The sequence below is a fragment of the Notechis scutatus genome, chromosome Z, assembly GCF_049901735.1.
Source record: "Notechis scutatus isolate UNSWTSFEM ecotype Mainland chromosome Z, rNotScu1.2, whole genome shotgun sequence".
Lineage (NCBI taxonomy): Eukaryota > Metazoa > Chordata > Lepidosauria > Squamata > Elapidae > Notechis > Notechis scutatus.
The window spans coordinates 28,419,900-28,446,758 of record NC_142025.1 but is presented as its reverse complement, the minus strand read 5'-3'; the positions used below and the strand labels follow the sequence as shown (position 1 = coordinate 28,446,758).

Below are 26,859 nucleotides of genomic sequence, written 5' to 3'. Positions count from 1 at the left end.
GGAACTACAGGTGCTTTAGAAAATAGCTGGACCTCTTCCTCTCTGTGGCAGCCCCTCAAATATTGGAAGACTGCTATCATGTCTTCACTAGACTAGCCATGCCCAGTTCCTGTAACTGTTCTTCATATGTTTTAGTCTCCAGTCCCCTAATCATCCTGGTTGCTCTTCTCTGTACTTTTTCTAGAGTCTCAACATTTTTTTATAATGTGGTGACCAAAACTGGATACAGTACTCTAGGTGTGATCTTACTAAGGCTTTATAGAGTGGTATTAATACCTCCCTTGATCTTGACTGTATCCCTCTGTTAATACAACTTAGGATTGCATTAGCTTTTTTGGTTGCTGCTGCTACACACTGCTGGCTCATATTTAGCTGGTTGTCCACTAAGACTCCAAGATCCCTCTCACAGTTACTGCTATTGAGCCTGGTTTCACCCAGTCTATATGTGTACTTTTGGTTTTTCTTGCCTAAGTGTAGGACTTTACTTTTGTCTACATTGAATTTCATTTTGTTAGATATGGCCCAGTGTTCCATCTGGATCTTGAGCCTATCTTTTTGGGTGTTAGCTATTCTTGCTAGCTTAGTATCATCTGCAAATTTGGTAAGTTCCCCTTCTATTCCCTCATCTAAGATTTGATCCTGAGTTTCTCACATTACATATATCACTTTTGTTGCATAGTCCCCCAATGATATGGATATCACATTTGAAGGGATCTCCAGAATCCATTCAATGCATCCATTTTTATCTTTGTGAATGGGAACTAGACTTATATATAACCAAATGTCTCTGTGTAAAAACCAGCTGTTGATTTAATGATCAAATCCTGAAATTTCAGATAATTATAATGCTAGTATGGAACTCAATGAGGTGTTTCCAGCATTATAGATCCCATACCTTTCTTTAACTATAACTCTTAAAAATATAAAGATAAAATATAGGGGTTGTAAAGATGGGCATTGCTCTAAATTGTGGTGAAATTTGGTTTACGGGTTTTAAATAGTTCTATTTCAGATGAAGAATGTACTTTTGGGGCATTAGAATGGCCTCTTTTTCAGATTATCTTTTAATATCCAATCATTTTTGCCTTCATTGTAGAGATTTTAATATTCTTTTCATCTTGATTATCATTTTGCCACTAAAATGAGAAGGTGGGGAGTGGGGGATACTATTGAGCAAAAACAACACCCACAAATTCAACTGAGAGATACTATAAGCCACTACAATAAAAAAAAATGTGAGCTGCTGTTTTCCAATTCTTTGGATCATTACAGGTTAGCCATTTAAAACCAGTTATTGACATAACTAATAATATTCATTATTTTTTTTACCATTTTCCAGAAAATTATTAAATTTCAATGCAACTGTTTAAAACCTAACCACATTTCTTTTTCTCATAACCTTAATAATAATTCTAATTGGTTTATCACATCTAGCCATACTCCTAGTAATTTCAGCCAACAGAAATGTCCAACTTTATAACAATGTATCTGCATGCAATTTTCCATTCATTAAATATATTCAGAAATAAAAGAAAAGTTATTCACTTATGAATTGGTCAAGACTCCAACAAGCAGTGACAAATAAATATTATTTCTACTTTGTCTTATCTCTTGAGTCACAGTTAAATATCTGTGCTGAGTCTCAATCATCCAAGTCATGGTTGTCCCAAAGTGATTTTTCCAAAAGGCAACAGGATTTTCTTGTTGGGTATTTTCTTAAAATGTTTCATTTTTTAGCTAAGAAGCTTCCTCAGTTCTAACTGACTTTTCAAAAAAAAAAAAACCAAGAAAGTCCAGTTACCTTTTAGAAAAAACATCATTGGAAGTTTCAGTTAAACATAATTCCAAAATAATTAGGAGTTAAGAAAGAAGCACTGACTAAGTTATGAAAACATGTGATCACTGCTTCTTTCTTCACTCCTATTATCTGACCTCCTTCCCAAGTGGCACCAAGTTTCTCACATATAAATCAAAAACTAATTTCTTAGTTGAAAAACCACAGGTAAAAATAAAATTCTGCCAGAATTGTTAATAATAAAACCTGATTGATGGACTTTTCTGCTATCCCCTTGTTTTATTGCTATTAACAATTCCCAAAAAAGTTCCTTAGTTCCATGACTTTTCCAACATAGGAAAAAAGAGAAAAGGCTGGATCTCAACCAGTATTTTGTAAATAATGGTAAAATTTATAGTAGATTTCTCCACCATAAATTTTCAGATTGGATATACTCAGGAACACCTGGACCCTGAAGAGGTAGGGTGCGATGAACCGTAGTCTCTCAAAATAACCCAAAACCCAAAACATACCTTAAAGTCCGCTAAGGCCTTCAACTTAAACTTCACTGTTTTATTAGGCACAGTTAAAAGTCACAAAAGTAGATAATGAGGCAAACAGAAAACCAAAACAAACCGCACTGATGAGAGTTCCAAAGCAAGCCAAGATAACTAATTATAAACTCCAGGAAAATAACTGAGAAAAGTCCATGGAAGAACGCCAGCAAAGATAAAACTCTTTCAAGGTGAACACTAAATTAACTCCTGAAAATTCTAACTGCGCAGTTGCAAACTTATATACACAGCTCCCACCTGCAAGACACGAGGAGGATCATGGTAATCTCCTCTTGAGTAGACCTTGCTTTCCCCTGATCCTCTCCTCCCTGCATGACCTAGGATGGATAGAGGATGGGCCTGGATCCTCCTCTTACTGCTCAGCCGGCCTCTGCCCTTCCCCAGCCTCCTCCACCACCTCTGGAACCACACTCCCACTCCCTGTTGGCTGTTCCTCCTCTTCCTCAGAATCAGTCTCCACCAGGGGCATGTACCCCCCGATCTGATACTGTGCGGTCTGGTAACCCATGCAACCGGAAAACGTGGGAAATAAACAATTGAGCCGTCATCTTGGCCGATGGAAGACCTGCACACGGAATAAAGTGGGCCATTTTAGTCAACATATCTACCACCACCAAAATGGTTGTGTAACCATTCAATGGTGGTAACTCAATGATGAAATCCAATGAAACTGCCTCCCACGGTCATTCTGGTGTGGGCAAGGGCTGCAAGAGACCAGGGGGCACACCAGGAGCATACTTTGCTTGGCGAAGGATCCCACAGGACGCCATATATCCCGACACATCATGTTTAAGTCTCAGCCACCAAAATGTCCTAGAGATGATGTGCAGTGTTTTGAACACCCCAAAGTGTCCTGCCGCCGGGCTATCATGACATTGACGTAGGATAAGGCCATGAAGAGGACCTCCAGGCACATAAATGTGATCATGGAACAGGTCCCCAATATATGCCCAAGGAGCCTCTTGTCTCCCATTCTCATCCAATTCTCAACGTCGAGCTGCCACAAATGGGTCCTGCCACTGCGCCTCCTGAATCCTCACTTGAAGGTCCACAGTTTCCTCGGTGGCCGCAAACCGCTTCAAAGGAATCACCGTCCGGGGCAAGATTTTATCCTCCCTTCGGGTATACACGGGCTTCTGAGATAGGGTATCGGCGCATTGATTCCCTCCACTCGGAACATAGGTCACCCGGAAATCGAATCGATCAAAGAATAAGGACCATCTCACCTGACGCTGGTTCAATGTCCGAGCTGTACGTAGGTGTTCCAAATTGCGATGATCCATCCGAACCTCAATTTGGTGATGAGCCCCCTCCAGGTGGTGCCGCCATGTCTCAAAAGCGACCTTAACCACCAATAGCTCCTTGTCCCAAATTGTATAGTTGTGCTCTGGAACCGACAACTTCCGGGAATAATAAGCGCATGGGAACAAGGTGCCTGCGGGAGCATAGGCCTGGAGGAGCACTGCATCAACAGCCACATCGGAAGCATCTGTTTCCACCACAAATGGCTGGCCTGGATCAGGGTGTTTGAGGATACGCTCAGAAGCAAAGGCGACTTTCAACGCTTCAAAAGCTGCCTGCTCCTCAGCACCCCAATGGAACTTCTCCCCCTTCTTGAGCAGATTAGAAAAGGGAGCAGTCAAGACAGCAAAGCGGGGAATAAATGTGCGGTAGTAGTTTGCAAACCCCAACAATCGTTGCACATCATTAACCCGCTGTGTAGGTTCCCACTCCTGAAACAATTAATTTTTTTCCGGGTCCATTTCCACCCCAGCAGGTGAAATACGATGTCCCAAGAAGTCAATCGTGGTTTGTGCAAACTGACATTTCTCACGTTTAGCAAACAGGTGGTTATCACGCAAACATTGCAACACCAGCCGCACATGTTGCCAATGTTTCTGCAGGGAGTCTGAATAAATCAAAGTGTCATCTAAATAAATGACCACGAATTGATCCAACAAATCACAAAAAACATCGTGCATGAAATGCATGAACACAGCTGGGGCATTGGTTAATCCAAAAGGCACTTCCACCAAGGGCACCATCTTGCTGGAAACAGATACGGTCTCTGTCCATCGTCGCACCTGTCGCTGCTGAAGTCTGGCATCGATACAAAGACACAGATGCATGAGCTCCTGAAGGGTGCAAGGGCATACTGTGCGCGCCAACTCATCCAGGAGCTCCGACGACAAACCCTCCTGGAACTGGTCTAATAGTGCTGCCTCATTCCATTGTACATCCTGAGCAACCACCCGAAAACTAGCAATATAATCCATGAGAGAGCCACGCCCCTGCTTCAACTCTCTCAAACATCTGTTTGCTGTTTGGCTTCGAACAGGGTCCTCAAAGATGGCCCGAAACTGACGGCAAAACTCAACATAATTGTCCAACACCTGGTTGGGCTGGATCAGCAGAGTCATCGCCCAACATGCTGCAGGGCCTGACAACAAACTAATAAAAAAACCCACCTTATCCCGGTCAGTGGGAAAGTCCTCAGGCTGAAGGCTCATGTAAAGCTGGCACTGCCCAAAAATGCTGGAAATTGGGCCAGCGAATCATCAAATTTATCTGGCACTGCCACTGAGCATTTTCGGCGTGGCTGGGCAGCTTGCATTTGTGCCACCTGTGCAGTCAAAAGAGCCACTTGCTGGGTTAACTGGGCAATCTCTGCTCTGAGCTGATCCATGGTCACCCCACAAAAAGCAAAAATAAGTTGAAGGGGTAGCAGGAGTCAAAATGTGATGACCCATAGTCTCTCAAAATAACTCAAAACCCAAAACTTATATTAAAGTCCGGTAAGGCCTTCAACTTAACTTTACTGTTTTATTAGGCACAGTTTAAAGTCACAAAAGTAAATAATGAGGCAAACAAAAAACCAAAACAAACTGCATTGATGAGAGTTCCGAAGCAAGCCAAGATAACTAATCATAAACTCCAGGAAAATAACCGAGAAAAGTCCATGGGAAGAACGCCAGCAAAGATAAACCTCTTTCACGGCGAACACTAAATTGACTCCTGCAAATTTTAACTGCGCAGTTGCAAACTTATATACATAGCTCCCACCTGCAAGACACGAGGAGGATCATGGTAATCTCCTGTTGAGTAGACCTCGCTTTTCCCTGATCCTCTCCTCCCTACGTGACCTAGGATGGATAGGGGATGGACCTGGATCCTCATCTGACTGCTCAGCCGGCATCTGCCCTTCCCCAGCCTCCTCCACCACCTCTGGAGCCACACTCCCATTCCCTGTTGGCTGTTCCTTCTCTTCCTCAGAATCAGTCTCCACCAGGGGCATAACATAGGGTATTCCATTATGAATCAATATGCAATTCTGTATCATTTAACTGATAGGTATTTTAACTATCCTAAAGCTTTCCTTTATTAATTTAAAGCTGCCTTTGACTCTATTTCTCATAAGATATTTGGGAGGAAACTAACTGCAACATCTATTGATCATCATCTTTTCAGTTTGATAATCTTCTACAACAAAATACTACCACATAAATTAGATGTGACTACAATAATGGCCTAAAAGCCCTTTTGCTGTTCTTAAGAAAACAAGTATGTTTATGCACCTTTCTGTTTAATTTATACAATAATGACATTGTTGAGGCTGCTCTATTGTCCATTGACTTATCTCCATTCTTCTTTCTGCAATGTTGGGGTTATCTGTAACTCATGTTGTAGATGTCTCACTGAATTAATCTGTTACTTTAGGAATCAATTTAAATTAATTTAAATTATCACTTTAAATTATCACTTTTAAAGCCATTTGTTATATTGAGAATTAATAAAATAGCAGTTAACAAGGTAAAGAATCTTAAGCATCTAGACATCCACTTCCAGATTTCCATCTATTGGAATAATTAATTCAGCATGCTGTCCATTAACAGCTGTCAATGCTTCCAACATGATCCTTAAATTTGTGAGTCATTTGGCAATAACTATATCCCTGCAACAATTAAAATATACAAAGATAGGGTTTTGGACTTGCTGCTACCAATATCTAGATATTTATCTTTAAGGTATTAGACAAAATTCACTTTAAGTTTCTAAAAGCTATCCTTCTTATTCCTTGATTAACCTCAAATGCCCTTCCTCAATTAGAGTTTGACCACATCACTCTTGGGTCCATCTAAGCTTTTGTTATCTCAAATTTTGACTGAAACAAATTTGCTAATTTGTATATCTGCTCCATCTTCATCTACTCCTTAGACTTTCCTCATCTCTGAGTAGACAAATTAATTGTCACTTGGCTTATTGTGCCTTCTTATTCCTAACTATATAATTTCTGACTGACTTAAATCCTTGGCTGAACTTCAACAGTGAATTTGTGCCTTCTACTTTTAAATGGCAGGCTAAAAAGTACTCATTTTCATTGGGGTGGAATTGAAGCTAATTCCCCCCCTTCCCCCAACAATTCCTAGATACTTTTAAAACATAGTGGTTACCCTGGAATTTTTTTTTACCTTGGTTCAAGTTGATGTACTACTCATTATACTAGCATTGTAAAGACATACCCATCTTTGATGTATGAAAGTGACAAAATATCTTTTGCATTGTCAAACCATGCAGTAGTATGAATAAGACACCCAGAATTCAAAAGCCCAGTTTCAAAGTTCCTAGATGTTTTTCTGACAAAGAGATTTCAGACTTTTTTTTTGAAGACCAAACATAGACAATCTTTAAAACAATTGCCATCTTTTTCGCAACAGATGTTGCTTGTAGAAGTTGAATGATCCTACTTCTCAATAGTAAATGTTTTAGACCTGCCTTGTTATGTGTTTATAAGTCTTGTGTTTGTATTTTATTGGCTTGGGACTCTAAACTAACAATTAAAATATGTAAATTTGTATAGTACTCATCTCACAGCAATCAAAAATATGAATATTCTAAGAATTGTATATGCATATATGGCAGGCAAGTATACCTTTTGTCAGATTGACTTGACTCTTGTGTTATTAGACTGATATGTTTGAGATATTGTATGCATTGATATCTGGTAGCAGGTCTTTTTCCATATGTGTGATCCTTGTTTTGAACTTAAGTTTATATATACGTACCTTAACATAATTAGAAGTATGGCTTATAAACAGAAAATGCAAGGAGGTAGAATCAATATTGAACTGGGAATTGAAATGTTTTGTTCTTTCCATATAAGCTGTGATTGTGGAAAAAAATCTACTTTTACCTGAATCTATTCTTAACTATACTAGAGGTCCCTGATCACTACTAGACCATGGCCCATTCAGAATTGGGCTGCGTAAGTGGTGGGCAAGCATGCATGCACGAGCATCTCCATTTGCATGAGAGATGGGTGCTTGTGCTTGTGGGCAAAGCTTCATTTGTGTGAGTGGCAGTTGCTTGCACTTGTGCATGAAGCTCTATTTGTGCAAGTGGTGGGCACTCACTCGAACTTTTCCCTCTCCCCTTACAGGTCTACCAAGCTGGAAAGGTTGGCAACCATCCCTCTATACAATTGGCCTAATGCAAAAATTCCCAGCCAGCATGGTAGTTGAAGATCATAATTGATGGATATCATCATTGAGAAAGCCATATTATAAGTAAAGTGACACCAAAATGATAATCTAATCAGGCAAATGTCATAATAACAAACTTGCATCAAGATACCTGGTATTCAACTCATGGCATTTGCATCATGATATCATAATGCATGTGTTGTCATTCATTTATCTTACCCTTTTAATGCCTGTAATAACATTGGTAACTACGGATGAAAAGAAAGGGTTTATGGTTATTGGTTGTACGTTGCAGAAATACATAAATTAACCATATTTTTCTAAACTGAGCAAATGCATTTACACATGCATGCTTATGTTTTTATATGCTCTGTTGCTTTTTATTTCATGCAATAAATATCCTGCACATTTTACAAAGAAATCTTTCCTTCTTTCATAGTTTAATACCTTATCCTATAAATATAATCAGAAGTTAGACGAACCTAAAGACAGCTATTCTCTAAAGACTTGATTTGTATCAGAAACACAGGTGAAGTTACACGTATCTGAGAAAAGGGCATTAAAAAGGTTTAATGAATTTGCAATGAATCCATATATCAGACTTTGGAAGCTGATATTAAATAAATTTCAGAAAGTTTTAAACAATATCAGATAAGAATGGTCAAATATACTACATTTTGTATCAGTGAAAGAATTATTATCCATAAAGAAAAATTAAAGAAATTGTCACAGTAGTTGTAAAGCAAATGTTACAGTACACTTGCATCTATAATTGTAAGAAATATATTCAATAGCTGTATTAACATTTTTCTAGTGGCCATTTTTATAATAGTAATCTAAAAGCAAAATGTGTCAAACAGAGAAAAGAAAAGAAAAGTTATTCCTTTCCCCCCCTTATTATATTTTTGTGGTTTTTGACAGTTTCATTTTAATAGTTCTGGATAGCTTCAGACATAACACACTTCCCTTCATGGCAACTAAGTATCATAGTCTGATTCTTTAGCCACTATAGAAAACCCCAGCTACAGAATTATCCGGGAAGCCATAGAGATTGAAAAACGACCTGAAAGTGTGAATAGAAGAGATGACTCCACCAGACTGTCAATTATCTGGAAGCCTGCACTCACAAACAAAAAAAATCTCCACACTACAAGCCAAGCAAACACCTGGGCACAAACAGACCCCACCAGATACTTCCAGCCCAAATACACCCCAGCCAGCCACCCAGATGAAACCTAGCTTCCTAATAAACAATAGCCGGCCATTCACCCGAAGCCAAGCCATGCTGAAAGCCCCCAATACATGAAACACAATGTTGCTAGCTAATCAAGACAAAAAAATGCTTCAAAACAGACAGAAAATATTAGAAACACCAATCAATCAGAACACAGCAAACTCCACAGCAAAGACCAATAAACACAGACCAAGACTCCCAACCAATTAGGATGAAGAAAAAATCATTCTAACAAAGCCTGAGGCTAGCACCAAATTTAGAACAGAAATGGCTGTGAAAGCTTGACACACAGACGAACCCAATACACAAGCGTGATGATGGTAAATGAGATTCTGCCGAAATGTCGCTACAATTTAAAAAGCATACATATATATATATATGTGTGTGTCTGTGTGTGTGTGTGTGTGTGTGTGTGTGTTTTCTTAAGTTTTCGCGGGTACTTACATGTATGGTATTCAGCTTTGTTCGGGTATTTTCCCACGTCATTATAGTTGTGCTTTTGAAGTTGTAGCAACGTTTCGGCAGAATCTCATCTGCCATCATCAGGCATCATCATCAGTATTGTGTTCGTCTTCTGTATTGTGTTCGACGAACACAATACAGAAGCCTGATGATGGCAGATGAGATTCTGCTGAAACATTGCTACTGTAATCTCTAAAAGGACAACTATAATGATGTGGAAAATACCCGAACAAAGCTGAATAATATATATATATATATATATATATATATATATATATATATATATATATATATATATATATATATATATATATATATTCTTAAGTTTTCGGGTACTTACATGTATGGCATTCGGCTTTGTTCGGGTATTTTCCCACGTCATTGTAGTTGTTCTTTTACAGTTGTAGCAACGTTTCAGCAGAATCTCATCTGCCATCATCAGGCTTCTGTATAGTGTTCGTCTGTGAGTCAGACTTTTACAGTGGTTTCAGATTTAAATTTGGGGCAGCCTATTGCTGTGCCAGAATGGTTTTTTCTTCATCCTGATGGGTTGGGAGCCTTGGTCTGTGTTTATTGGTCTCGGAGTTTGCTGTGTTCTGCTTGATTGGTGTCTCTAATATCTTCTGTCTGTTTTTTGGCTCTTTTTGTATCTTGATTGGCTGGCAGCATTGTGTTACTTTATTGGAGGCCTTTAGTGCAGCTTGGCTTCGGGCAAATGGACGGCTGAATACCATACATGTAAGTACCCGCGAAAACTTAAGAATATATATATATATATATATATATATATATATATATATATATATATATATATATATATATATATATGCACCTCTTGTCCATTTTAAAACATTCTTACATTTTCTCTTAATTAAGCCTTTTTCAAATAATTCTCATATGTTTAAATCAAAGTCTTTTTTTCTTGTTTTTCTGTAATCTCCAAAAAAGGTTTAACTCACTTCAAGGAATCTTATTTTTTGCTGTAGAAGAAATCTCTTTTGATCTCTACATTAATTGCTTCTCAACATGATTAAGAAACCATGTTAAGAACTCAACTCTCAAACCAACTGCAAAAACATTTCTGTTTCTGCAGTTTAATCTCACAATCTCCCTTTGATCAGGTTGTGTTGGCCAGAATCTGCCTTCCAGCTAGCATTCTTAGCTGCAATGTCTCTTCAATCCCTTGGGGAGCATCAGCCCATCATTATTCTCCACTAGAAGCTTGTATTCCTTAAAATATCCTTTAATGTCTTGGAGGATATTCATTTTACCATGATTTCTATTCCCAAATCCCGGAAAAGCAGTTTGAAGCCAACCTACATTTCTCTCTACTTTTTTCATTCTTAAGAATATTGTGGCAAGGGCTGTGTACGCTTAAAAATGCAATCCTATTATTAATTAAAATGGCTAAGGCTAGTTAAAGCAACCAATACATTGATTCAGTTCCCAAATGCAACTGACTTTATGAAATTGGACAGTAGCACTGATTCTGGGTTGGTAACATGTAAACATGTAAAACATGTAAAAGTGCTATGTATTTGTTCATAAATAGGATTAGGATTGACTGCATCATTATAACATCTCTTTGTTCATTCATTGATTCTCAGTGGCAGAGTATTGCATCTAATTTGAGAATTAACTTCACAATGTCAAAAGTAGACAGAAACTAGAAAATATTTCAATTTTATTGTTTTATGGTTCCTAACGTATTAGGGAGATATGCCTTTTTCTATGAGAATAGAATGTTAATATATATATAGAAATGGGTATGTGCTTTGATACACAATTGGACCAGCCTTTTTGGTACCCTTCACCCTTGTTACATTTTCTTCTGGCCATCATAATGCCCTCCCTTTTGTATGTATATGGAATGTTATGGTACATAGACAAAAGCAAATTTACATTATACAAATTATTTCATTATTTTACCTCTACCTTACAGGGTAAGTGGAACAACTGTTCTATACACCTACCTTATATCACAAAAATATACATCTGACTATATATTTTATAATATATAGAGTCAGACGAGGAGGAGAGGGAAGGGGAACCTCAGCCAGCTTTGGAGCCTTTGGAAGTTCTGATGAGGAAGCAGAATCAGAATCAGATGCAGAGCTGGGGCCTTCCATTTTCTCCCAGGTAGAGAGGCAGCTGTCTTTGGGACCTGAGCTGAGTGACGGGGAAGAACAAATAGGGCCCATCCCAGATGCAGAGAGAAAAGGAGAGGAGAGGAGAGCAATGGAAAGCAATAAACTGGCTCTCAGGAAAAAGAAGACATAGATGCTAGCCAGCCATCCCCTGGTTTGGAAATAATTAGTAGAGGTTTGGGAGTGGCCAGTTGTTACAGAGAACTATTCATTTTCCAGTGTACATCAATTGGATTCCTTTAGGTTTGTTGGAAATATTTGATCTGTATTTGAGGTGCCAATGGAATCTCCTTGCTAGGAAATAATAGGAAGTGAATTTGCCTCAGCCAGTGTGAAGAGGGATTGTTTTGCCCTGTTTTGAGAAGGGGAAAAGACTTTCATTTGTAACTCATTACTTTTTGTTTTGTTTGTTCAATGTGAACAAAGACTATTTCTGCCCTGACTTAAATAAAAAGGGTTTGTGTTACTTGTGAATAAGCGGTTTCTGATTGCTTGTGAAGGCTAGGTCAGAACAGCTATTTACATTTTCTTGCTCTGTCCCAAGCCTTCTAGGTAGTAGTGCTTTAATTATATTGCTATTAATATTATCATTTATTTTAATATCCACAGTGTGCCATATCTATACATGATGAATGAAACTGTAATTGAACTAAGAAACACAATTATGGAGTCTTGTGATATTAAAGGAACATCAGTTACATTTAGGCAAATAGATTGTCTGCATATTTCCATACCTTGATGCCACCAATTACCTCCCCTATATCATCATTGTACAATAAAAAGTTTTATCAGGAAAAAATATTCCAAATCTGAAACTTACAAGATAACTAAATGTTAAGATAAGATTCTGACCAATTGATTTATCTTGAAAATTTCAATATTTTACATCCACATTAAAGTCAACCTAGTCAGTTTGTTGTAGTAGATCAGGTTTAGGCATGGAAGCCAACTTACTGACTTTGGGTCAGTCATGGTCTTTCAGACCTTAAAAGGCCATGACAATTCACTTGCATGACTTGTGTAGTCACCAGTTGTCAGACAAATTTTAATGAAACCATATTACAAAAATGAAAAAGAAACCTCCTTGTGCCAATCACTACATATTTGGAAAGAATTTATTGCTTCATTTTGGTTCATTTTGTATAATAACTTACCAACCATTTATTAATAAATTGAAATAATCATTAAACTCAGATGTGGGCTAAAGTGAAATGAGGACTCAGTGCTCAGTTCTGAAAAGATTCAGATCTCATATAATTAGAGATATCAAATTAGTATGCCATCTTTTCTTTTGACAACCTTCACCTTTTTTTCATCAGCTACATTGCAGGAGGTGTAACATGAGTTTCTCCATGTGAGAATAGCTAAATTGATTGAATGTGGCTAGGGCAGAAAAATGAAGATTTGATTCTCTTAATTTCTTTTATAAGAATCTAGCAAACTTGTCAACTTTCCTTGAAGTGGAAATTATGTATCAGTCAGTATTAGAATAAGATATAATAATTTCTTTATTTTGAGCCTAGAAGATATATACATTAACCAAATCATTTTCTCGTTGTATGCCCTTGTATGATGTTGAAATTTTTTTTGACCTTCGTGCTTAAAAGAGCCTCACTGGGACAGTTGTTAGAATGCAGTACTACAGGCTAACTCATTGCTCACTCCAGTTCAATTCTAAATGGTCAAAGCTGACTCAGCCTTCAGTCCTTCTGAGGTCAGTAAAATGAGGACCCAGATTGTTGGGGCAATAGGCTGACTCAGTAAACTGCTTAGAGAGGCCTGTAAAGCACTATGAAGTAGTATATGTCTAAATGCTATTGCTATTAATTATTGATGTTAATTATTCTTCATATTAAAAGATTTCTTCTTCGTTGAATATGTGTATGCTATATAGCTGAACAATATAAATTTTCATGGGGCATTAAAATCTATGCTTACAATTTCAGAGTACATTATAATGGCCAGAAAACTATTTCAATAGTATTGTAATTTAGCAATTTTAGAGATTAGTCAGGTATACATATCATAGAGGATTTATGCAGACATTCTATATCTACATTAATATAACGTGCCAAATTTTTATCCCATTCCTGCATTCTTTTGGCATTTTTATGCTATAAAAGATGTTGAGATCCTTTTATAATTAATTAGCATCACTTGAATCCCTTTTAATCTATTCAATGTTCCTTTGTGCTTTGTGTAATTTATACTGAATTTAACTGAGAGAATAATAAATCCAGGAATAAATTAATTTGAAAGTTACAGATGATTTTTAGATAATATTATCATTAACTATAATACAGAGCCTCAATCATCCATTTATACAGCAAGCATGTTATTTTAATTCTTGTACTAGTATGGAATCTGATTTTGTTTTGACAGTGGAAGCAGCATATAAAAAGTCATCTAACTGATAATAATAGTCATTTTCCATTTAGGAAAGCAAAGAAGTGGTTAGTGGAGTCAAACAATGACTTGAATTATGTAGCTAGTGGATACATGTTCAGCAAATGAAATCTGTTTAAACATTGTGAATAATTCCAGAAAAAAGCTTTTGTATATGTATTGTCAGAATCAAGAAGGGGGGAAGTAGGTTTCATTTTAAAGGGGTAATAAATGTACATACTTGTAAGGAGACTGTAGCACAATGTAAAAATAATCTGAGTTTGTATAGAATTAGTAGAAGAGTTTGAATCATAAATTACATACTGGATTTTAGAATAGAAAGATTCCATAATAACAATTTTGAAAACTTTAAAATAAAACAGGCTTAAAAATGAACTGAAACAATTTGAAATTTTAGAATAGAAAAAGAATGTTTCAGCATGATACCTCTGAGCTTTTTGTTTCAGTTAGAATCAATGTATGTAGTCCAGTGTAACATAGTGAAGTAGGTGTCCATCATTTCACTGTGCAAAGTAGGAATATTCTCATCCTTTGATGGCTTTATTATAAACTATATAGAGAAACGTTACTGCCTAAATTATTGAATAGCAGTATCTTGTATTTGAATTTCATTGGTAAGATCAATTTTCATGGCAGAAAGGGATAAAATTTTCCTTTTTCTAGCTATGGTTGTTTATTCATGGACTTGCATGGGGGGCAGGGAATTAAAAGCTTTTGAGTATAAATGCAAGACCAATTTGAGAATAGTTAAGATCCTATTGGCTGTGCAGTAGGCATATACATGATCATGGCATGTAAAAACTCCCTAAGTAACAGGCAACACTAAATTACTGACATCACTGGAATCAATTACTACTTTATATGGTAAAGAAACACACTTTGTATGGGAGCTGGTTTTGAATGCTACTTAAGAACTGTAGTTGCTAATTGCTATAGAGTCCAACTGGTGAGCGAGAACCAACACAGTCTTGTGACAGCTATACCAAGGTACAGTAGATAAGTTTCTGATAAGTTTCCAAATAGAATTTAAATCGAATTTTATACTCTCTACATCAGGGTCATCTTCTTCAATGCATAACCTGAATATGATAGATGCCCTCCAGAAACAGGACAGTGCTCAGAGCTGGTGCCTCTTAATATTTAATATTAATATTTCAATTTAATGGAAGAGCCTTCCCCCAAGAGTCAATTTGGTAATACCAGAAACATATTAAGAAAGACTTTTCCAATTTTTTTTGGAAGTTAGTGTTTTTTTAACTTTCGGTTGGTTATTTGTATTTTATTATCATTTTATTATTGTCTATAGTTTTTAATTGAATTTTCTGGTTTTAATGCCTTATTATTAAATAAGGCATTAAAGTAAATATGTTATAATTTTCAGTAGTATAAATATACATTCATAAAAATTAAAATCAGTAATATGGATAGTGTTCTTGGATGCAGAAAGAAATACATGATTGGTTCAGCAAAGGCATCTGAAAGAATCAAAAGTGTTCTTACTTTTCTTATTAACTGGATTAATAGTAATAATCCACATTCTTTCCATGACTGTAAATGGATGTCTCTTCATCTGCCAAGATGTCTCAATGATTGTTTCATTTTATTTTTAATTTGATGAAGAATAGTTTTTTAGAAATTCGTTCAAGTACCCTATAAAATGACAAAACCTGGTTTTCTATATATTTGTGATCCTATTCAAATATCCAATATTAAGAATATTAATATATCCAATATTAAGAAGATCATTCAAAACATTAATTTCTTAGCAGATACTTTGGAATTTCTATATTACTCAGTTGTGAACAAGTCTTTGAGGTAGTGTAACACTGTGCCTCTTCAACCAAGCAAATTTAAGATGTTTTGAGCTGAACTTCTTATTCCTAATCATGAAATATTCTGCCTGGCATTGTTGGCTTTTATGGCTTACAGTATCTAGAGGAAATCATCTGGGGAAAGTATATTGGGGCATGGAATAAGCAGATCATATTTATAAATATTGTATTTTTGTCTTTTTTTACAGATAGTAATTTCATTCTTGCCAATGCTCAGGTGGCTAAAGGATTCCCCATAGTTTACTGTTCCGATGGCTTCTGTGAGCTCTCTGGATTTGCACGAACCGAAGTCATGCAGAAGAGCTGTAGCTGTAAATTTTTATATGGTGCTGAAACAAATGAGCAAATGATTCTCCAAATTGAAAAGTCATTGGAAGAAAAAATAGAATTCAAAGGAGAGATCATGTTTTATAAAAAGAACAGTGAGTATTGTTTGAAAAATAAATAACATTAAAATTAAATATGAGATAGATAAGAAAAATGTCTATCATCAATGTCCTTGGCTCTAGTGATGATCCTTTACATATAGCACTATATACCATTTACCAAAGAGACTTAAATGTATTTAATGGATTATTGTAGAAGAATTCAAAATATTGGAACATAGTAATAAATAATGTGAAACTTTTTTCTTTTTATTTTAAAGCTTGCAATAGTGCAAGGTTGACAACTATAATTGACAGCTTTGACATACTTTCAGTGATTGTGTCTTTAGGAAATGTAATAAACCTAGAAGACAGTATATATAAATAAATGTATATTATAATGTATATTATAATATGCTTTTGTGTATAATATATTCAAAACTATAATTTAGCATGTTTTATGACTTTTTTAACCTAGAGGGATAGAATCTTGGTCTGAATTTAATATTTTGCCTGTTGCTTTAAACCAACTAACTTTTTTGATAAGATAATGCTTTGGAAGTTATATTTCAGTCTATCTAGGGTTTATCAGTTAGGGAAAGATTGTATAATACTTAGTATGCTTCACATTTTTTATCTTCCCGAGTCTTTGAGAATGATGATCTGACATTTAATATTATCAATCATCTTTCATCAATAAGCAGATGAAATATAGTTAATATCCTGGTTAAAATATAATTTTAAAGTATATCAAAATTAATTTTAAAAGAACTTAAAATGACACTTTTCTTAAAACTAAATTAACAGTAGTGGAACTTACAGATTGGAAATTTCAAAATATACAAATCATATCAATTCATAATAAAATGCATTCATATGAATTTCAGAAGAATAATTCTAGCCTTACCTTTAATATACTTGACATAGCATAAATTTCACAAAGTTCAAGAATTTATTATTCTGGTATATTAGTCTAAAATACATGACTCATAGTTGGTCAAGTGGAATAAAAGTGAGGTCAGACAGAACAATGTGCAGAATGTGAAAATAATGACAAATATTTTCAACCGTGGCCAAATACAAAAATTTAGTACTAGGTCATTTACCATCTTAAATTATTACATTGTTTGATAAGAAACCTTTGATGTTATATGGCTTTAAGCACTATCCTTGATTATAAAGGATGCCAATTCAATATGCATTGGATTCAATTGCTCCAAATCAGAACCAATAAAACCATCATAACCTTGGTTTTGTTGGTAAGTAGCACATTTGGAGCACATAGGTTGGGGAGGGTAGAATATAGGGAATAGCGAGACAGATAGAGCATTTTTCAGATTCAATATAATAAAAATTCACATAAATTCAAATGAGGACCTAGATTGTTCAGGAAAATATACAAATAATACTTACATTGCAAACTACTCAGAGAGTTCTGTAAAGCCCAATGAGCAGTATATAAAAACCTAAATGCTATTACTATATTCTTTCTATGTATGCGTAAGGCATGCATAATTATGTTCATACAATATCCCTGGTGTTGGCACTGTATTTGTATCTATCAGCTTCTCCTCTGAAACAGAAGGAAGTAGCAATAATGCTATTGAAGCACATGCTTCTGTGGCCTTGTGTATAGCCAATTGGATACAGTAGACTCCACTTAAAAAGATGCCAATAAGCCTACAAATTGTTAATGTGCATAACATTTACGTATATGAAGACATCAGTTGTATATATTTAAAAATATGGAGATGTAGGTAGAACTAAGGTGAAGATGTAATTTTAGAGGCTGCCAAGCAAGACTGGTAGAGAATGGATAATAAGAAAAAATTAGTGGACTTCCGGTTTGAGCTTCTTCAGCGACAGACCGAAACCTCGTCTCTGGAGCACCCTGAGCCGGCTGGTTTCGGAGCTAAGCCACCCCGTAGAGGTGGTGAAGAAGGGGGAGACTGCCTGCAGGGTTGAGGACAGCCGCATCTCTCCTCCCCAGCTGGCCTTTACTCCCTTTCCCGAAGGCGGTTGTAGCAGTGGTCAGAAATGGCCACCACAAAGAAGAACTCGACCAGAAAAGAATGTGCAGGAGGAAGATAAGAAGAGAAAGTTTTGGTTAACTGGGTCAAACAGCAAAAGCAACAAATAAGGTACCCTGGAATTGAAACTATTAAAAAAAAAACAATAACATTGTTCCCTAAGAACATTTTTAAGGTGCGAAGGAGAGAGAAAAGGGAAAAGATTTGGGGTTTTTTTCTCCTTTTTCTATACTGACAGCTAAGAGACTTAAGCAAGAAATTGTGAAAAAAAAATCCACTTTGACATTAATAGGCATTTAATGCTGAAAATAAAAAGTCAAAGGGATAATAAAGATTTCTGGATAATCAAAAGCTTTTGAAAACAGGAAAGGAGAGAAAAAGAATAAAAGGGCAGGATCTGGAAGGGAGGAGACTGCCTGGAATTAAAAAGAACAGCAAAATCTCAACAAGACTTCCAAAAGATACATTTTAACTGAAATATTGCAACAAAAACCCCAGGAAGAGAAAGTGGAAAAAGAAATAAGAAGAAATAACTTGGGACTATTTGGATTACTTGATTTCTGGATTTTTGGTTATTGTATTTGAATGACTAAAATCAATTGGGTGGTTGTTTAAAACTTTTTAAAATGGCTCTACTTTTAGAAAAACTGAAAATGGAACTTAAAAAGCTCAAAGAAGATGCACAAGAAGGGAGAGGTTCTTTTGGCTTCGTATTTCAGTTTTTAGAAATGGAGATTTGGAATTATGAGAAACAACAAGAAATGCCTGCAGAACAAGAAGATTGCGACAAAGAAGAAGCCATCTTTAATGAACAAGTAATCTTAGGTGGGGGGGAGGAAAGAGGGGAAAGAGAATGGAAAGTTTAAGATTGAGAAAAACAACTCAAAAAAAATAGAGTGAAAAATAAGTATCAAATCAGAAAGCAACAGAAGAGGGAAATGCAGAAGAGAGAATTAGAAGTAGAGAGACAAGGGAGTAAAAAGGGGAGGGAGAAGATGAGAGGGAAGAAAGAAAGGAAAAGAAGTTATAAAGGACAGAAACAAAATATAGAGTAACAGGGCCTATTTAGAGATAATGGGTGAAAAAAATAATGGAAAAGGGGATTCTGCAAAGGTACATAAGATAGTATGGTTATATTAGAAACAGAAATAATTTTAGAAAATATGAAACATTGTATGATTAAAATGTTTGATAAAATAGCTATCGTAATTCAGTGGAATGCTTGTCAATAAATAAATGTAACAAAATGAATATTTAATGATTTACAAAACATATGTGAAGAAAAATAAGGGAAAAATTAATTATGGAGATTATATGTGTCTTTAAGGAAGTATGATATTTAATTGAAAAGAAGTGTTAAAGATGTTAAGATTTTAATGATTATTAATGGTAGAACTGAATTGGAATTGAATGAGCGTTTATAATTACATATATTTATAATCCTTTTTAAAAAAAAGAATATAGTGTGTATTATAAGAATGTACCAAGCAGAATTCGATTGGAAGTTATGTATTATGTATTATATTGAAGGTCACCACTTTGACAATTCACTTCCAATACCTTTCTACCAAAGTATATGAAATGTGGTATTTGTAGAGAACAATTTGTCCTAGATAAATCCTGTTACTTACAAGAATTCCTATTCTTACTTTTTAAAAACAGTATTACTTTGGTTTTTTTAAAAAATAGGATACTATCGTTTTGTGAAACCAAGCACTAGCTTCTAGCATTATTATTTTCTCTTAATCACTCAAAGATCCTACTATTTTGGTTCTCTGAATAAGCCAAGGGCAAATAATAAATATGTCATGACATAATCACATTTATGCATTGCTTAAATACTTGCTCAAAATGCCTTGATGCAGGTATATAATTGCAGCACTCCCATTATTTTATTATTGTATAGGTGTTATTTTGCTATCATCTTAAATATTATTTTTCTAATCAATAGACATTTTGAAGTTTTCCATTTCCATTTCCACTTTGTAGCAGCCCTTTTATAAAAATATCCACCATACATTCACAAAATTCCAAATGTGGACTTCTGGCTGTGCTTCCGGTGGCATCGGAGGTGATGACTGCAAACTCCATGGCCCAGCTCCGAGCTCTCCCCATCGGAGGGCTCCAAAAGGAGCGATAACCACACTGTAGGGGTGGTGAAGCAAAGTGGGGTGCCTTGCATGTTGAGGAGAGCCACATCTTTCCTCCCTGACTTGGAAAATCCTGTCATCTGAAGATGAGGAGCGGTGGCAGTCAACATGGCTGCCATGAAGCTGGGGACAGGATCGAAAAGAACAGTGAACAGAGTTTGTTTCTGGATGAGATGGTTTTTCTTTTCTTTAAAAATTACCCAAGGAAAACAAAACAAAAAAATCCCAGAGAAGAGATCCTAAAAATATAACCTTTTAAGCACGAAAGAAAATATTTTTGATAAAGAGATCTATGCTGAAAAGTAAGTTGAGAGTGCCATCTACTGACAAAAAGAAAAGTGACTCCTAGAGTCCTGGAAATTTACAGAGGAGGAAAGGAATATTTGAAATCTGGTGTTAGTGACTTTTAACTGTTTATTGCCTTATGCTTACCAGAGGTGGAAATAAGAAAGACATTTTTATAAAAGAAACTCTGGGAAGCTAGAATAAAAGACTAAAACCACAGAGCAGACTTGGAAAGTACCTTGGATTATCAGAGTATTGGGTAAATGCTGGAACTGGCTCATTTAAACAATTGACTTTGTTTTGAAAGAAATGGATTTTGAGTGAAATAAATACCTGCTGGGAAAAAAAAAAGCAGCATGGAAATTTGAGAGGAGAGCCCCATCTACTAATGATTGGAAAATTGGACTCTTTCTGAACTAGATTGTGGCTTTATTGTTTATTTCACCTTTATTGCTTTTATGGCTGGAGTTGAAGGAACAGCTGTGGAAATAAAAGGACTTTTTAATGAGATGACTTCGTTGTTCCAAAATATTATGGATTAAACTGATGGTATAGATGGAAAAATGCAAAACATTTTGCAAAGAACAATGAATAAAAATCAAACTTCTCTTGAACTAGAACCCTTGAACAGAAAGACTAGATGAAATAAATTACTCAAGCCAGAAAACTGAATATGAACAGGGAAAAAATATGAGAAAATTTCAGAAAAATCAGCAAATGAAGCAACAACTCAATGAAGAGGAAGACCACATAAATGGCAAGCAAAAAGAGCAGATAGAACAGATGGATTAGGCACATCAACAAATAAATCAAGGAGCAAAAAATAGGACTGACAAATCAGCTGTTAAAGGAAGAAAGACTGAAGAAAATAAACAGACAAATCGACAATTGGAGAGACAGGAAGATACTTTTGATAAGGAGACTGGGATATGCGCAGACATCTGGAAGAATTGGCAATATAAGATTGTACTGGGAGAAATGTTTAGATTGAACAAGAAAGATAGAGATGCAGATAGAGATAAAGATGAGGAGTGTGGGAGGCAAATTAAAAAAAATGGATAACAATTGAAGCACTATATAGAAGAAGAGATGATAGATAGAAAGAATTGCCCTTTAAATATTAAAGTAGCCTGATTTTAAGCTGAAAGAGGCAGAAATAAAATTAGATAGGGGAAATATTAGAATTTTTTTTTATAGAATGAACAAAAATAATAGAAAGATTAGAAGTTTACAGATGCTAGGCATTTTTATGTATGTTTAAACAATATAATGAGGATTACTTAAATTTGATAAATGTGATAGAGATTACTAATATTATTACTGCAAATTTTATTAACATGAATGATATTCATACCAACTCTGTTCACACACAATATGTGAACATGCCACCAGTTATAGGCTGAAATAAGAATTTACTCAGTAGAACTTTTGTTTGGCCTAACTTAGAAATTATTATTCAGTAATGCTAAATTTTTACAGTACTGTATCCGGTGTTGCAAGATATAATGTGTTTGGAAGCTATGTTGTACATAGCTTTTTACATGAAAAAAAATACTAAAATATAATATGAAATAAAATTAGCTAGTAAAATTTGAGAAGGGATAAATTAGATATTGGACAAGAATATGACCATGATAATTATGCAATATTGGAAGGATAATTCTGCTTGTCAATATCTATAGTTGGCTTCTTCTAAGAAAAGAAAAACCAGCACTTTGAGAAATCTACTCCAATTTTATGAGATTGTTTTGTCTATTTCACTTTTTTCTTTTTAATTTAGTTTCATATTATGTATGGATTATTATATTGCTAATATTTAAGTCAGACTATATGAGTGCTGATATTTCTATAACACGAAAAATAAGCTATTTGTGGGTTGTTGATTTTTAATTGAACCATTATTACATTGTTATTATTTTATTTAACAAAGCAAAAAAAAAGGGAAACATTATATGGCAGAGTTGAAAATTTTGGACTTTTTTCTTTCACTGGAGGGCTTAGGCTTTGGCTTTTTAGAAACAAAATGGCTTTTTTTGAGGTTTAAGAAGGAAGATATATTAAAGCTTTCTACAGCTTAAAGCACCAGTTTTGCTATTTAAGCACAACAAATTCCAAACACAGAAAAGAATTGAGAAATGTGGTCCTATCCATTCTAATAATATCCCATTACCAGCCATGATATATTCTTCAGTCATCCATCCAAGATCAGGAATAGAAAGCAATGTGTCCATTCTGAAGTAGCTTGCCCTCTATTTGCAGTATCCCATAATAAGATTTCATTTCATTGAATTGTCTTCTCATTCTTATGTCATCAGTCACTGTATTTAGGGAAACAGTACTGGAAAAAGTGACTTACAGCTAGTCTTCACAGTTTTGAACATCACGGCACTCCATGATCCCATGATCATAATTTGGATGCTTGGCAAATGGTATGTATTTATGATGATTGCAGAGTCCCATAGTGTTTAAAATTCTTCCTGTTTTGTACTTGCATAATAATACCACCACATTTTCTTTTGAAACAAGCAGAACTTGTGTCACAATGTGGCAAAGTTGCTTTCATCATTTTAATAAAAGTGTTTAGATCCTGTGGGTGCTCTGGGTGTAACCAATTCACAGATATGGAAGATTTTATAGACCTACAGTTAAAGCCCCCTTAGCCTTTTACTAATCCATAATCAGGCAGGAAATGGCATAATCTTCATCCTATGGTGTTACATCTGAAAACAAATGTTGCTATACCTAGCAACTTACAAGACTTGATTGGCAGGCTGGGAACCAAGGAGACTCAGTCACTATTCTGGATATGTGTGACAGTAGATAAGATTGTTTTAAAGGAATGGGGGAAAGAGAGGCCATGAACACTTTTTTCCTGTTCTATGAAAACATATCCACAACTTTCCTCAATTTCTAACATTGATTTTGCCTGCCTAGCCCATGAGAGTAAGGCCAGCTTCTAATTAGAATGCACATTGTGGAGAAAAACTAAAAACTTGAGTAGGACTATTTGGAAATAGCAAGTGGCTTTGCATTACCAGTGTTCATAATTAATCAACTAATAATACCATATGTGCTTGGATGGAAGCTGAAACATATTCATCATCAATAAGAGCACTTAGATCCTGGAATACATTTGTTTTGTAATCCAATTGTTTGTACTTCAGATTGCATTGTGTTTTTCCCCCTAGAACCTCTTGACCTTTGCTTCACTGTGATCACATATCTGTTTTAGTTTTTACAAATCCTCACTGTTATATTGTTTGTCTCTTTGACCTCTTCTTCACTATGAGCACTTATATCCTTAAATCCAGCCCACTGGTAGGAACTTTTTTTCAGACTGACTTAGTTTAAATGATCTTGCCTTACACATTAACTGAGACTGCTTCTTTAATTTATCGCTGTTATAAAAGCAGCACACCAGAATTACAGACATAATTAATATGAAAACCAAGGTTTAAAAAAGTAAATAATAACATCTGCTTTTGCTATATCTTTTAGTAATTACTGTAACCCACAGAGGAAAAGTCAAGTTGGAGGAACGGCAAAGATTTTAATATAGATATGTTTACGATTCTCTGCAACATGCCTTATACCAAATTAGATGGTTGATCTGTCTAACACAGTATTTTCTTTACTGGTTGACAATGATCCTAAAGGATTGAAACATGGATTTTTTTCTTACTTGAAGATGCCAAAATTTGAACCAGATAATTTGTTCAAAGAGAAAAAAACACCAAATTTTAATCTAGAGTTTTTTCCAATTGGGTTATGGGAAAGAGAACAGTAGCAGAGACAACTTGAGACCTACCAGGTACAGATTTTAAAAACACAGATTGACCATATGTGACCTAATCATAACTAGTGTTCCCTTGGTTAAAAAGAATTCAGATCAATACTGGTTGAATTCTAATGCAATGATACTATGATTTTATATGGTATTAACTTTTCATTCTTTATTACATTTTACTTTTTGGATGCACTTAGTAATCAAAATGTTTAAGTGTATTTTGAATCTGAAGATATTATTGTGTTGAGGTGTGAAAAAAATGTATTCTTGGGAAAACAGTTAGAAGCAAGGAAATAATGCTTAAATATGAATCTAAACTAGAGATGCCAGACAATAATTGTTGACAGTGACAGTGCCCTTTCTGCTCACAAATGTAGCCAAAGAGAAAATCTTTTAATGTGAGCTTTTTAAAGAGAGACAAAATATTTGAAAAAATGTCTCATATGAATATATCCATAGGATTTCTAATGTTCAAAGACATACAGATTAAAAAAACAGTCTAATAAATGTATTTTAGCAAGCAGAGATATTTTCAAAGTAAAGATTCACATACAAATTCAGTTGTTGCCATAAATATAATCCTTTCAAACTGCAGGATTTACAATAAAGAATAAGCAGTGAAATATAAAAGGAGTTTATGTAAATAATATCTATTGATAGCCCCGGTCTCCATTATTTTGTATAAATCTTTTCTAGTTAGTGGCCATAATATTGAGACATTGTTAGGGAGAGGTCCTCAGAAATGAATGTAGTGTGAATGCTGAAGAAATTTGCTTAGGATAAACCTTGAAAAAACTCTAATTCTAGAGTAGAAAAATAGGAATAGACAATTGGAAAGAAATATTTACCGAAACCCAATAGCTCTTACTAGTAAATTTAGACTACAGGGAATTTAATATAACTTGATTCCAAGGTACTACTATAATGTATTTGTGTATTGGAATGGCAGGGGCACTGTTATATTATTAGATTACTTTAGATGACTATTTTTCAACTTTGGCAATTTCAAAATATATAGTCTTAAATTTCCAGAATTCCAGGCAGCATGGATTGGCTGGAAAATTCTAGGAGGTGAAGTTCACACATCTTAAAGTGTTGTGAAGGATAGATCAAGCAGGAAATTAGTTCTGAGAGCTTGTTCAGCTGCAAGAGACATAAACCTGACCCACCACCCACCCCAAGATCTATGCAAACTTATTTACTTGTTCTCATGGGAAGGAAGGCAATCTGGGAAGATTCTTGTAATATAAAGCCAATAAAGTTAATAAAGAAGTCAATAGAATGACTCTAGTTGCTTGTGCCAGGCATAGTTATACCAAACTCATACTTAGAAATGTTTAGTTATTTACAATTGCTTGTTCAGAAATAAACAGTATTAGTTTACCACCCTACAAGCTCAATAGCCCAAGTGCTGTGCATCTTTTTTTAAAAAAAACAATAACCTTAAATTATTAAGGAAATAATTGTCAAACAAGTTGCTCTAACGAAGTCCATGAAACTCAGTGAAGCTTTATCCTTATTGAGCCATTTTGGTTCCTTCCTAGAGAACAGGATTCCATAGCAAAATACATATGTGATCAGTTCCCAGATATTGTGTAAGAGGATATGTGAGATAGGGGGCTCATTTTTCAGGAAAATATGAAATGCTGTGGAGAAAATAGTTCAGATTGATAGGCCTGGGTCCGGGTTCAAAGGCTATAATAGTTAGCCCTTGTGCACTAGTTTACTTTCTTATCCTAGTAAGGACATCAACTCAATAGTAATAAATACATTGCTTAATACTGATAGTGAATCTAGTACAATCAGTATGTAACGGCATATTGAATCTTAGCCAAATCTCCTAAAGAATTTGTTATGTATTAGCATACTTACCTGCAATTAATCAGTCCGTGGCAGCGGGAAATTCGAAGAGCTGTCACTGGCCACAGCTGCGAGCAGCCGAATATAAAAAGGGCTGCCGTGGTTTCTTCGACGCTCAGTCCTAGAAGGAAGTAAAAACAATTGGCAATCATGCTGGTGTCCTGAGTCTCATTCGGTGACGAAGGTGGGATACTGAGACAAAAGGAACCAGTGAGCATGTGGCGACCGACGAACACTGGCAATGCATCGAGATGAAATGGCTGGGAACAACACGCCACCCGCACTGTTTGATCCAGCAACCGAAGACTGGGAATTGTACATCGACCGATTCCTCATGTTCCTCAAAGGGAGCGACCTCCATAATATATCCGAACACAGGAAGAGAGCCGTCTTCATCACACATTGCGGGCCCGCAGTATTCAAGATGGCCAAAGCGTTAGCGGCACCCACCGATGTGAAAACGATGGCCTGG

The 26,859-nt window shown here is 35.5% G+C and overlaps 1 protein-coding gene across 2 annotated transcripts in view; it reads left to right on the top strand.

The window, feature by feature from the left end:
- KCNH8 (potassium voltage-gated channel subfamily H member 8) overlaps positions 1-26,859 on the top strand; it is a 268,908-nt gene that overhangs the window by 108,042 nt on the left and 134,007 nt on the right. For both annotated transcript variants that reach the window (XM_087945074.1, XM_087945073.1), the window contains exon 2: positions 16,099-16,332. In XM_087945074.1, the coding sequence (XP_087801200.1) occupies positions 16,099-16,332 (234 nt within the window). The remainder of the gene's footprint in view (positions 1-16,098; positions 16,333-26,859) is intronic.